This window comes from Sapajus apella, unplaced genomic scaffold (genome assembly GCF_009761245.1).
Source record: "Sapajus apella isolate SASKATOON/1434 unplaced genomic scaffold, GSC_monkey_1.0 scaffold156, whole genome shotgun sequence".
NCBI lineage: Eukaryota > Metazoa > Chordata > Mammalia > Primates > Cebidae > Sapajus > Sapajus apella.
In genome coordinates, this window is record NW_022437096.1 from 1,933,080 (window position 1) to 1,946,913 (window position 13,834).

The 13,834-nt window shown below is 52.7% G+C and overlaps 1 protein-coding gene across 1 annotated transcript in view; it reads left to right on the forward strand.

Moving 5' to 3' along the window:
* The window catches only part of MOV10L1 (Mov10 like RISC complex RNA helicase 1), a 68,585-nt gene that overhangs the window by 53,908 nt on the left and 843 nt on the right, over window positions 1-13,834 (forward strand). Inside the window, exons 21-26 of the mRNA XM_032266288.1 lie at window positions 3,160-3,259; window positions 4,093-4,257; window positions 6,648-6,821; window positions 11,331-11,480; window positions 12,591-12,698; window positions 13,251-13,388. Coding sequence (XP_032122179.1) covers window positions 3,160-3,259; window positions 4,093-4,257; window positions 6,648-6,821; window positions 11,331-11,480; window positions 12,591-12,698; window positions 13,251-13,388 — 835 coding nt within the window. The remainder of the gene's footprint in view (window positions 1-3,159; window positions 3,260-4,092; window positions 4,258-6,647; window positions 6,822-11,330; window positions 11,481-12,590; window positions 12,699-13,250; window positions 13,389-13,834) is intronic.

The following is a 13,834-nucleotide window of genomic DNA, read 5'->3' on the forward strand; positions in this document are numbered from 1 at the left end:
GGTGAGAGGCTGTGCTTGAATGGAGCCAGGGAGGCTGAGACCCCAAGGACTCTTAGGAGCCAGCAGTGGATGGGCAAGCAGATGGACCAGCATGTATTGAGGCCCTGCGTTTGGAGAGCACTGAGGTCTCCCCAAAGGGAACTGCGGAGCCAGAGCCTGGTGAGCGGAAGCAGCCGGAAAGGAGTGGTAACGGGGAGGCCTGGAGCCTGGGCCTGGTGGGCCTTGGAGGGGCCTTTGAACTGACCTCTGGCGAGGTGGGAAGCCAGTGAAGGGCTTCTGAACAAGAGAGTGAGTCACTTGGAGTGGGCATGGGGAGGCAGGCTGCTTAGGAAACAGCTCAGCTCTGTAAGGTCAGATCTTCGGGGACCATTTGTGCCCCTGGCTCTGTGGGCTTTGTGGAGGGGACAGGCGGAGGAGATGCAGCAGCATAGGGTGCCATCTGTCATAGGTGGGCCCTCCTGGGGGTTGGGAGGAAGGGCTTTGAGCCCAGGGAGCCTGAGCACGGAGCAAGGCACTCTGAGACCCCAGTGCAGGGAGGTGGGGTCTGGGAGGCAGCAAGCAGCTTCCACGCAGTAAACAGAGCCAGGCAGTGTAGGGGGCACCAGGCTGAGGGTGGGAGGAAGAAGCCAGGGCCTCTGAGGAAAGCCCATCCCTGATGGCCTAGAAACAGGTCACCCTGGGCAGTGTCCAGTGTCACAGTGGTCGTGTGGGTGACCAAAGGAGGTGGGCCTCACCTGGGCCCACACATGTCCCCCACCTGGATGTGCTGTGGGCTCTGGGGTCTGTCAGCTCCACACGGAACAGAGGCACAGCCGACCACGCCTGTCACCATGTGTTATGAGTGGTCTAATTGTTGCATTTTACTCATATACATGATGTCTTTTCATCATGAGATTAGTAAAATATGAATGATGAGACACTTTACTTTTTTGTTGGTTCAAATCTTCAAAATCCACCATGTCTTTTACACTTGGAGCATATCAGATTCCAGACCAGCCACAATGCGGTGCCTGATAGCCGTGTGTAGCTACTCGGTTGCACAGCACAGGTCTGAACGAGAGGGATTGTTTTTGTTCATGTGTCTTGATGAGTCAAAGGTCCAGAGCTGAAGAGGCAGGACTCACTGGGCTGCAGAGGGCTCTATGGGGTGGGGCGGGGCAAGCACAGCCTGGACCCTGCACCCTGGAGCTGATGTTCAGGTAGTGGGAGGAGGCGACCGGCCAGGGCAGGCTGCTGTTTCAGAAACGCTCTATGCAGGAGCAGGATAGGTGTCGCAGCCCAGCTGCAGAGGCCCCAGGGTCAGCTGGCTGACAGTGGCTAGAACAGCAGGTCGGGTCTCTTCAAAGGGCAAAGAAGTAGCAGTGTCATCTGGCAAAAGTGACTGCAGTTAATACAGAATTGTAACCTAAATGCTTACATTCTAGGAAAGATACATAATGTTAATTTTTTTCAACAGAAATGGGGACGTGAGATGGGGAAATGGCAGTGTGCTGATTTCCGCATCTGTCACTGGGAGCGGTGCACAGGGTCACTTGTGAAATCCGTGTCTTGAGATTTACACATTCAGACCTGAAGTTAAAGGTGTCAGCTGACCATGAGTGGATGCAGGACGTGTTGGGCCCAGCACTGCTGTGAGCAGGAGCCCGCCCCCAGCACAGGTCTGACCATGGGGTCTCACCCCACGGTGGGACACCAGAGGCTCCGAGGTGATGGATTTGCCTGACGTCCCGGGCCGGAGACAGGAGAAACTGTGCTCAGCAGTGAGAAGGCCCAAAGTGTGTCCTGTCAGTTGTTGGCGTGGCCCAGAACTCTCCCTGTCCCATATCTGCTTCCTTGGGCATCAGGACCTGTTTCTGCCCCAACAGCATTTCCCCACTGAGGCCTCCTGACCATAGAGTAGAAGCTGCTGGGCTGGGCAAGCCAGGAAAGCCGGGGTGCCTATTCCTCAGCTCGTGGCCATATGTGGGGTGGCTCGTCTGCACTCTAGAAGCAGTGTGCCAAGCAAGCTCCTGCTCTCAGTCCCACGGCCTTCGCATGCCAAGAGCTCCACAGCTTCTCCCGTGGGGGCTGAGCCATGGGCCTTGCAGTCGCATCTGACGACTCCTTCCTGCAGAATCCCCACCCTGTCCATCAGCAATGCTGTGGACTCTCTGCCCCTGCACCTCCCTTGTCATGCCTGGACACACAGAGAAAAGAGAGCCGGACAGGCTCCTGCCAGGAGGGGCTGTTCTGTAGCTGGGAACCTCACTGAGTTTGTAGCAGGGGCCAGAATTGTGGGGAGCCATTCTAGAGACCCCATTTTCTTTTTTTTTTTTTTCTTTTTTTTTTTGAGACGGAGTTTCGCTCTTGTTACCCAGGCTGGAGTGCAATGGCACGATCTCAGCTCACCGCAACCTCCACCTCCTGAGTTCAGGCAATTCTCCTGCCTCAGCCTCCTGAGTAGCTGGGATTACAGACACGCGCCACCATGCCTAGCTAATTTTTTTGTAGTTTTAGTAGAGACGGGGTTTCACCATGTTGACCAGGATGAGACCCCATTTTCTTAATGGCACCTCAGATTAGGAAGTGGCTCCCAGGGCCTCAGCCTGCTGGCATGGCAGGCTGGGCAGTGCCCAGCTAAGTATGGCTCACAAGGATGAGTCAAGAGGAAATGAGCCATCTGTGGCCGCTGACCAGGCCAGGCCTGCTCCCATTGCTTTACAGTGGCCAGCTCAGCTGCTGTCACCTCACTCGCCTCCTGAGGGACACATGGAAGGTGGAGACTCAGAGAGGGGAAGTCAGGACTCAAACCTGGGCATTTTGATTAATCACAGGAGTGAGATGCAGGTGGAGAGCAGGCCAGGAGCCTGTGGCGCTTCCTATGAGCTGCCCCCAGGAGGCGCTCGTGTATTGCGCCCCAGCCCCCACGCCCCGCCCCTTCTTCCCTCCACATCTCTGGAAACAGACTCTGCGTGCAGAGCACCAGGTGCTGATGTGGCTTAGACACCTGTGGCCTTCCTCCCTCGGGCCAGGTGATACCCAGACCCCGAGCTCCACCGCACACCCCGGGCAGCCCCGCTGTGCCCCTGTGGTGCTGAGCTTGGCTTTGCCAGTGTGTCAGAGGCATCAATTGCTGAAACAATTTGGCAGAAATTACCATTTAGAATATCTTTGCTCTAGAGTTGGACACTTCACTCATGTGTTTGTGGACGAAGCTGGGCAGGCAAGTGAGCCGGAATGCCTCATTCCTCTGGGGCTGATGTCAGACGTCAGCGGCCAGGTAAAACCCCACTGCCGTGTGTGCTGCTTCCTCCTCGTCCTGTTCTCCTGTGGGGGTAGGGGCTGCAGTCCTGCCATCACTTGTAAAAGGGAGGTTAAGAGCCATTCCAGGTGTTGGGGATGTAGTGTTGAAGTCAGGAATGTGGCCCCCACTCTGGGTGAGCCGGCTGCAGTGCCTGGAGGGGCAGACAGAGCCGGTGCTCCTGCATCTGGCCCACCCACCTCTCAGTCTGCCCTGGCCTCCAGCTCTGTGCGTCCTCGTCCTCCGCTCCCGCCTGCCTCCTCCCTGGGTGCCCCTGATGGTGGCATGGGCATCACCTTGAACTCCTCTGGTTCCCTCACTGTGCATTGCATCGAGGCCAGCGCATCTAGCATCCAGCGCTAGGGGTTTCAGGCTTCTCCTTGGCACCTATCCTAGATGCACATCCTGAAGGTGGGACCTGGGGAGGGAGCAGGGACTGGTCTGGGCAGAGCAGTGGTGTCAGGTGGCCTCACCAGGTCAAGGCAACCATGGGCAAGGGGCAGACAGAATGGCAGCCACGCAGAACCCTTCAGAAGTTAGACAGCATCCTTGGGGCTCCTACCATTTTGAGAGATTCGCAGGAGAGAAAGCCAGGCTGCAGGAGCCCGGCAGATGGCAGGACTTCAGGGAGAAGCCAGGAGAGACAGTTGCAAGCCTTGTCAGTGCTCCCTGGTCTCCCAGCCCCTCCCCTCATCCCCTGCAGCCAGAGTGAGCTTGGGGCCATCCTGCGTGCAGCCCTGCTCCCACCTAAGCCTGTAGGAGTCGCAGCGGCACCCTCCCTGCGTGAGCTGAGATGGGCCCTGTGTGTGCAGATTGTGCTGGCAGGAGACCCCATGCAGCTTGGCCCAGTCATTAAGTCCAGACTCGCCATGGCCTATGGGCTGAACGTGTCCTTGTTGGAACGGCTGATGTCTCGACCTGCGTACCAGAGGGACGAAAATGCTTTTGGTGCTTGCGGCGCACATAACCCCCTGCTGGTGAGTCTAGGCGTTCCAGTTCCCAGTTAAGCAGACGGGCTCGGGGACAGTCGAGCAGCTCACCCCTCTGTCCAGCTGAGTCACCTCCATCCGCAGGCAGAATACAGGGGAGCACCCACCACAGCACCTCCCCCATCAACAGGAAGTGCAGCCTAGCGCTGATGGCCGAGACTCTGGGGTCAGATACAGTAAAATAAGTTAAAATCTATGTTACTCTGTTAACATAAGAAAAATAGGAAGTAACTTTTGTAACTTGAAAAGCCTGCCCTAGAGTGACTGCAGGCAGTGCCTTCCTCAGTGGTCTTCAACCCCGAGTTCCATTAAAGTGCAGGTTCTGGGCTGTCAGCCAACCTTGCACCAAATTCTGAGGGATGACCTTTGGAATTGTATCTTTGGGAGCCCCCAGCACACTGAGCTTGGGCCTCCAGGGCCCATCATTAAACAGTGAACCAAGTAGCCTCAGTTTGTAAGCCCCTGTAGCCCACAGAAGAACGGTCTCCATCTGATTCCCATTGCCAGTATTAACATCAATAGAAAATGAGGGGCAGTGACCATGGGCAGACTTTGAGGGAAAAGGACTGGAACCCATTCCTGGTTGTCAAGGGTAGGGGGCAGGTAGGGGTCTTCAGGCCAAGGAAGGTCTCATGAGGGACCACCCTTAAGACAGGCACCAGCTGTGCCAGGAGCCCATGAAACTGCCCCCAGGAAGAGAAGGCCGGACATAAGCAGCTGCTGGGCCCACAGGGCACCTGAGAGCTCTGCTGCCCCCAGGAGGTGCGCCTCATCCTCAGTGCTGCTGCGCCCTTCCGTCCACTGGCCGCTTTTCTGGAGATGTGGGTGCAGGTGACATGGCTGCAGCAAGGGAGACCAGCACGCTGCCGTCACCACTGTCCCCTCCACACAGCCTTCAGGGCAGTGCATGCAGCACACAGCCACAGGTACAGAAAGACCCTGCTGCACGGGGGTGATGGCTTTGTCCTGTGCAGGGCCTGGGCAGTGTCCTGCACCCTCCTGCTGGAGCAGCTGCCGCAGTGACCCCAGGAGGTGGCATGCTTCCTTTCTCTTCCCCTCACCTGCCCGTGTCCAGCTAAGGCAGAGGCATCATGACGCTAGGTCACATTTGTAGTTTTGAGTAGCACCTTGGAGGCTGGACACGTTCTAGTTAGGTTTGACAGTTAGGAGGCCAATAATGGCGTTCTCGTGCCAGTGTTACCAGAAAGCACCGGTCCTTTACCTGGCGAGTAACAGACAACACCACGTTGTCTGAAGACCCAGGTTTTCACCAGCACGAGCTTTGTTACTCATCCCAAGGAGGGAGAGCCCTGCGTGTGTTCTCCCCAAGGGACAGTGAGAGGAGGACTCCCTGCGGCACAGACACAGCGAGTCCTCGCACCAGCACGTGGGTCACATGTGCTGATGCTGACACTCCTCCAGAGTGGAGACATGAGCGTGGCCGTGGGCAACGTTCTCTCAGTTCATCTGTGAGCTGCTGGGGTCTGTCGGGAAGTAGTTTCAGCCAGTGAGGAGACTGCATTCTACACAGGGCTTAGACAAAACAGGCTGTAAGGCCGGGCGTGGTGGCTCATAACTGTAATCCAAGCACTTTGGAGGCCAAGGCAGGCAGATCACCTGAGGTCGGGAGTTCAAGACTAGCCTGATCAACATGGTGAAACCCCATCTTTAAAAAAAAAAAAAACAAAAAGAAAAAACAGGCTGTAAGATGGGAAGCCGAAAGACCGAACACTGCTCTGACTGGCTGAACTCCTGTAATCCCTGGAGACCCTCCCTGCCTGCTTACACCAGGCCCGGGGAAGAACACCTACCCAAAATGAGCTTCTGACTAGGTTGGAGGCTGACAGTAAAGGTGTCCCATGTGCTGGTGACATCACAGTCATGCTCAGCTGTATCAGTGAAGTCACAGCCAGGCTGGCCCAGTCACAGCCACACTGTGCCCCTAGAGTTACAGCGTCTACCATCCTGGCCCAGGAGCCCAGAAGCCCTTCCTTCCCTGTGGCCGAGCAGAGACAGAGCTGCATTGGGCAGCAAGACGCTGGTTCCAGAGTGAGGCTCTCAGGAGGCATCCACCTGCTCTCCACCCAGCCGTCAGGTCTCAGATGGCAGGAGCCCTTTAAGAGACCCCTCAGCCGCATCCAGACCCAGGAGAGGAACAAAGGGCGGCTGTCTCACCCTTTTCTTCTTGATGTTCACATTTTCTATTCAGATGGACCCTTGGCTTGACCATTATCCAAGGGGTTGGTCTGGTGGCAGGCGACACACAGGGGCACAGGGGCAGAGTTGGGCTTGGAAGTCAGGTGGCCTCACGTTTGCCGTGCAGAGCCTCTTCCTGTGACAGAAACTGGCACTTGTGACCCATCACCCTCTCCTCACAGGTCACAAAGCTGGTGAAGAACTACCGGTCCCACAAGGCCCTGCTGGCGCTGCCCTCACGGCTGTTCTACCACAGGGAGCTGGAGGTCTGTGCGGACCCCACAGTGGTGAACTCTCTGCTGGGCTGGGAGAAGTTACCTAAGAAAGGCTTCCCTCTCATCTTCCATGGTGTGCGGGTGAGTTGTGTCTTGAACCCATAGGTGACTGTGTCGGGTAAGGACAGTGTGGCAGGAAGTCCTTCCTCCCAGATGAGCCCCTGTCACCCACCTGTGGCGGGGGAGATGCTCTGCTGGTCTCCAGACAATGGAAAGATTTTTCCTGCCAGATGAGTTGTGCCTGGCACCAACGGGGCATTGCAGGCACTACACTCAGGTGGTCGCAGCAGACAAGCCCTGGGCTCCAAGAGAAGTGAAGCTGCCCGGTGAGCTCTGGGGGGCCTGGGGAAGCTCGTGGGGTCGTGAGGCTGGGGACACCACAGGACTGCAAGAAGCTTCCAGAGGCTGCCGCCACCTCCCTCCTGGTGCTTCCCTCAAGGGTTGGTGCTGTCCAAAAGACCCAGGCGGGGAACACAGCAGCCACTAGCCTGAGCCCTGTGCCCAGGCCTGAGGAGTGACAGGCCACCACCCCTCTTGGGGGTCTCCTGGAGGGACGGAGTTAAAGGCTGAGTGGCCAAGCATTCACTAAAATCACAGTTTGTATTAGGAATTTGGTTGTTAGAACCAGAAATCAAGTTTTACATTAACCCCCTGCCCCAAGGGAAGGGGCACTCAAGATATCTGCAGTGAGGGCTGTGCCCAGACCACACGGGGAGCCCTGGTGCCAGTGTCCCTTCCATGCCTTGGCCCCCGGAGGACAGGGGTCCAGATTACACCAGCCACTGTCTCGGGGCCTCTGCATTCCATGCTCCACCCAGCGGTGGCCCTCAGTTGCTCTTCATAAGTTCCTGGGGGAGAAAATCTGATCTGTCCAAAGCACGTGGGGTAGGGTTATGTGTATGGTGGCTGTGGGGTGCTCGCTTCCAGGGTGAAAGAGTCCTCAGGGGATTCTGCAGTGAGCCGGGCACCTTGAGATGTGGTTGACTCTGAGGCAGGTTCACCCCAGCAGTGGTGTCCCCTGCCATCTGTCCTGCTAACTCTGCCCATCCTCAGAAGCTTCCCTGGGTATCAGGAAAACACATTAGTGACCGGACACAGCCGCTCATGCCTGTAATCCCAGCACTTTGGGAGGCCAAAGGGGGAGAATTGCTTGAGCCTAGGAGTTCGAGACCAGCCTGGACAACATAGTGAAACTCTCATCTCTTAAAAAAAATTTTTTTTTAATTAGCCAAGCATGGTGGCATGTGTCTTTGGTCCCAGCTACTTGGGAGGCTGAGGCAGGAGGATTGCTTGAGCCCAGGAGATTGAGGCTGCAGTGAGTTGTAATTGCACCACTGTACCCCAGCCCAGGCAACAGAGTGAAACCCTGACTCTAAAAAATATATAAATATGGCCAAGGATCTGATGCATAATACATATATGTACATAAATATATATATGTATATGTATATATATGTGTGTGTCTGTGTGTGTGTGTCTGTATATATGTGTGTCTCTATATATGTGTATTATATGTCTCTGTGTGTGTGTGTGTGTGTAAGTAAATGCATGGAGGCTGTGACCTAGGGTCTGTCCACTAGGTAGGCCATGGCAGAGAAGAGTAGTGAAGTCTCTCGTTCTCATTGTGCTCCTTATCAAATTATCCTTGGGTTTCTCATCGTTCTCGTCTTATGAATTTTAACTGCCATGTTTCACCCATACAGTTTATCATTGCTTTATCTTCTTCCTCATTATGTAATATTCTTCCATACTGTTGTGTGTTTTAGTCTTAAATCCCACCTCGTAATATATAACATTGCCACTTTTTTTTTTTTTTTTTTTTTTTGAGATGGAAGCTCACTTGTCACGCAGGCTGGAATGCAATGGCACGACCTCAGCTCACTGCACCCCCCGCCTCCGCAGTTCAAGCAGTTCTCCTGCCTCAATCTCCTCAGTAGCTGGGATTACAGGCAGGAACCACCACGCCTGGCTAATTTTTGTATTTTTAGTAGAGACGGAATTTCATCATGTTGGGCAGGCTGGACTCAAACTCCTACCTCAAGTGATCCACCTGCCTCGGTTTCCCAAAGTGCTGGGATTACAGGCGTGAGCCACTGCGCCCAGCCTGCCACCTTTTTCTTTTTACGTGATATGTCTTTGCTCTCTGTTTTCATTTTTTTTATTGCTATATTTTTTAGGAGCAGCTAGGTTTTTATATTTAATCCATTTTGAGAGTCAGTTTGCTTTTAGTGACATAAATGAGCCCAGTCTATAGTGATTTCACATGATTTCTTCTTTACCTTTCTTATTTTCTTTTGCTTTCCTTATTTTTTCTAGTTGATTGGTTGCTATTCATTTCATTTTTTTCTCAATTTAGAAGTTTCTGCTGTAAGCTTCCATCCCATTGATTTTTTTTTAGTTTCTTCAGTTATTATTTACAGTAAATGAGTGAGTTACATGGCTTAACAACAACAAAAACATTAGTAAATTCTCACTGTTTTATCTGGTGGTCACTTTTTTGAGTTTTTTGTTTTTATTTTTTGTTTTTGTTTTTGAGACAGGGTTTTGCTCTGTCACCCAGGCTCTGTCATCTTGGCTCACTGCAACCTCCGCCTCCCAGCTTCAAGCGATTCTCAGGCCCCAGCCTCCCGAGTAGCTAGGAATACAGGCACCTGCCACCATATCTGGCTAATTTTTGTATTTTTAGTAGAGACAGTTTCACCACGTTGGTCTGGCCTCCTGATCTCAAGTGATCCACCTGCCTTGTCCTACCAAAGTGCTAGGCTTACAGGCGTGAACCACCCCACCCAACCTGGTGGTCACTTTTTAAAATTGTAGGGCCGGACTTGGTGGCTCACACCTATAACCTCTGCACTTGGGGAAGCCAAGGCAGGCAGATTGCTTGAGCCCAGGAGTTCAAGACCAGCCTGGGCAACATAGCAAGACCCTATCACTACAAAAAATACAAAAATTATTTGGGCATGATGGGTGCACACCTGTAGTTCCAGCTACTCAGGAGTCTGAGGAGGGACCACCTGAGCCTGGGTAGGTTGAGGTTGCAGTGAACTGCGATCATGCCCTGGCACTCTATGCGACAGAGTGAAACCCTGTCTCATTGATTCATTCATAAATAAATAAATGTACACATAATAGAAAATCTGTCATGTTAATAACCTTTTTTTTTTCTTTGAGATAGAGTCTCACTCTGTCACCCAGGCTGGAGTGCAGTGGCATGATCTTGACTCACTGCAACTTCCACCTCCCAGGTTCAGGCAATTCTTCTGCCTCAGCCTCCTGGGTACCTGTGACTACAGGGGTGCCCCACCACGCCTGGCTAAATTTATATTTTTAGTAGAGATGGGGTTTTGCCAGGCTGGTCTTGAACTCTTGACCTCGTGATCTGCTCACCTTGGCCCCCCAGAGTGCTGGGATTACAGGGCATGAGCCACCACACTCGGCCGGTTAATTCTAAGTGTTTTGAGAAATCATCACCCTGTTTTCCATAGTAACTACCATTTCATGCTCCCACCAGCAGCACCACAGGGGTCCAGTCTCCCCACATCCTCACCTCCACTTATTTTCTGGGTGGTGGTTGTTTTTTTATGGTAGCCATCTTAGTGGGTGTGAGGTGTATCACACTGTAGTTTTGATTTGCATTTCCCCAATAATTTGTGACATTAAGCAGCTTTTCATGTACCTGTTGGCCATTTGTATGTCTCCTTTGGAGAATTCAGGTCCTTTGCCCTTATTTAACTGGGTCGATTTTGTCAGTGAGTTTAAGACTTCCTTATAGTTTTGGATATTGACTTCATGTATACGAGTTGCAAAGGTTTTCCCCCCTCCACAGATGACCTTTTCAGTTTGGTGATTGCGTCCTTTGATGCCCAGATATTTTCCATTTGGATGTTGTCCAGTTTATCCCTTTTAGTTATTGCCAGTGGCTTTGATGTCATATCCAGGAAATCGTTGCCAAACCCAATGTGATGAGGCTATTCCCATATTCCTCCAAGAATGTCATGGGTTCGGGTCTTCGATTTAGCTCTTTGACCTACTTTGAGTTTGCATTTCGAGCTGGTGTAAAGCAGGGGTCCATCCTCATCCCTACACATGTGGATCTCCAGTTGTCTCAGCACCATAAGTTGAAAAACTGTCCTGGCACCTTGTCGGAAGTCGTCCGGCCACGTATGCAAGAGTTTATGTCTAGTTCTCCGTTCCACCACTTGATCTGTGTGTCTGTCTTTTATGTCAGTGTATCTCATTAATCTTTTCTAAGGAAGAGTCAGATAAGAAATAGCTATATCAGAGGTCTAATATCAAAAAAGAAAGAAAGAAAGAAAGAAATACCAGCCAGCCTTCCACTCCAGGGCTCAGTCCTGAATGATGGATTCATGTGACCCATCCTCCCCGATAGCGTTTAATACAGCTGTGAGCCATTTCATCATCATTTAACATATGGCGTCTGCTCTGCTCACATGTAAGCTCTGCGTGAGAGTAGGGATTTGTTCCTGACATATTCAGTGTGTATTCCCAGCACTGACTTCAGCTCCTGGATTGTCGCCCTCTGGTGAACATTCATGGAGTAAAGGAGGTTTTCTCCCCTCATCAACTCAGGGCAGTGAGGCACGGGAGGGAAGAAGCCCGTCATGGTTCAACCCGGCTGAGGCCGTCCAGGTCCTGCGCTACTGCTGCCTCCTGGCCCGGAGCATCTCCAGTCAGGTGTCTGCCAGCGACATTGGCGTCATCACGCCCTACCGGAAGCAGGTACGCCCTGCCCAGGCACGCCTGGCATTGTGAGGTCCCTGAAGTCCAGGTCCCTGGCTCCTGCAGTTCCACAAAGGCAGAAACAAGCTCCTTGTGAGCGGCAGCAGGTTTTTAAAGAAGCAGGACCGCACTTGAGTGATGTTCAGCGTGAGAGATCAGCAAACTGCCGTCCACGGGTCCGTTCCAGGCAGCTGCCAGCTTTTCCACGGCCAGAGCCTAGAATAGTTTTTACATTTTGAAATGGTTACATTTATATGTCCCTTGATATTTGGCTCTTTGGGAAAACATTTGCCAACCCCCAGCTCTAACCCATTGTTTCTTGGGGGGGGCACTTTGGGTATTTTTGAATGGGCCACTTCTCATTTTGTATGACTCTGTGGTGTGACTGTAGGAGAGTTAGTGTCCACGGCCCCCAGGGGCTGGTCCCAGGAAGTATCTTCACATAGTCATAGTGGCCCTGAGGGGGACGTGGCTGCCTCCCATGCCAAACACAAGGTTTCAGTCGTGAAGCACGTGTCCCTGTGGTGCTCACACCACGAAGCAGATCTTAGAACCCCCAAATTGCAGAAGAGAAGGTGGGTCCCCTAGGTCATCACAGTAACAGATCACCTGGACCGTGAGTGCCAGCTGCAGAGCCCTTTACAGATGGCACGTTTCCTGTGTTCTGACTCTGGGACCTCAAGAGGTGAGTACTTAGTTCTCCCAGAGGAACAGCGACTACGAAGGCTTATGGAGACGTGGTCCTTGTCCTGTTGTCTTAGCCTCAGCTTGCAGCATTGTGGGTTCAGGTGCCATCCTGCTGAGACACACCTCAGCTCTAAGCAGCAGACACGGCTCTCATTTCTCCTGAAGGGTTTCCTCCATGGTTGGTGTGAGCTTTGGGGAGGAGGATTTTCCACATGAAATTTGGCTTTCCTAATTAGCATTGACCCCTTTCCCTAGTTTTACTAAAACTGGAATTTGTGTTCTAATCAACTCCAATTGGAAGCAATGCAATAAAGAATTGAAAAGCAATATTGCACATCAGCCAATGTTTGGTTTACACCATGATGTGTGCAGAAATGGATATGTACAGTGTTATCTTTAGTTTTTCTTTAATCTGTTCTAAAGGTGGAAAAAATCAGAATTCTTTTGCGTAATGTTGATCTGATGGATGTAAAGGTGGGATCCGTAGAGGAGTTTCAAGGACAAGAGTATCGGGCCATCATCATTTCGACTGTAGGTATCCCTGTTCTCCGTGGGGATGGCCAGTCAGGTGCTTGGTGCCCTTGGGGTTCTAGGGGCTTCAGATCTAAAGGGGTAGAGGCCTATTCCCAGCACAGAGCAGCAGCTGCAGGCGGAGACTCCCTAGGCCCAGGAGCCATCCTAAGCAGTGACTGTGGGAGGGTCTTTTAAAACAATACTCAAAGATTAAGACACAGGAAAGTAAAGAGAAGGGATCCAGGAAGGCACGGTGAATGCCTTGGAGAAGGAGGGACACGAAGTTAGAAGAAAAGACAGCTGAGAAGCAGAGAGTGGGAGGGCAGGCACCCACAGGAGAGCCCTAAAGACCCTGCCATTCTGAGACAGCCATGAGCGTGCAGGGCTCCCTGTCTGCAGACCCAGTGCCGACAAGGCCGGCCTCTGGTCCCCTTTCTCCCCCTCCTCTCCAAAAATGAGGTCATTCGGCTCTTTAACATTTCAAAATGTTTTCATGTATCAAGAGTTTCTCTTCACGCCCCCCCCCAAAACTTAAAATACTATTTTTATTCATCTCTTGTGTGCTTTTAGGTACGGTCAAATGAAGATAGATTTGAAGATGATCGATACTTTTTGGGTTTCTTGTCCAACTCAAAAAGATTTAATGTTGCAATCACCAGACCCAAAGCTTTGCTGATTGTGCTGGGAAACCCCCATGTTCTTGTTCGAGTGAGTTTGCAGGCACTGCGTGGGCTGTGATCACTTAAGGAGGGAGGGTCTGGGTCATTCGGGATGAGACACTTGGAACCAGGACGTGGGCCTTCACTTGCCCTCACACCAGAGACATGGGGCGTTCACTTGCCCTCACACCAGAGACATGGGGCCTTCACTTGCCCTCAGACCAGGAGACATGGGGCCTTCACTTGCCCTCACACCAGAGACATGGGGCCTTCACTTGCCCTCAGACCGGGAGACGTGGGGCCTTCGCTTGCCCTCAGACCGGGAGACGTGGGGCCTTCGCTTGCCCTCAGACCGGGAGACGTGGGGCCTTCGCTTGCCCTCAGACCGGGAGACTGGGGCCTTCGCTTGCCCTCAGACCGGGAGACTGGGGCCTTCGCTTGCCCTCAGACCGGGAGACGTGGGGCCTTCGCTTGCCCTCACACCGGGAGACGTGG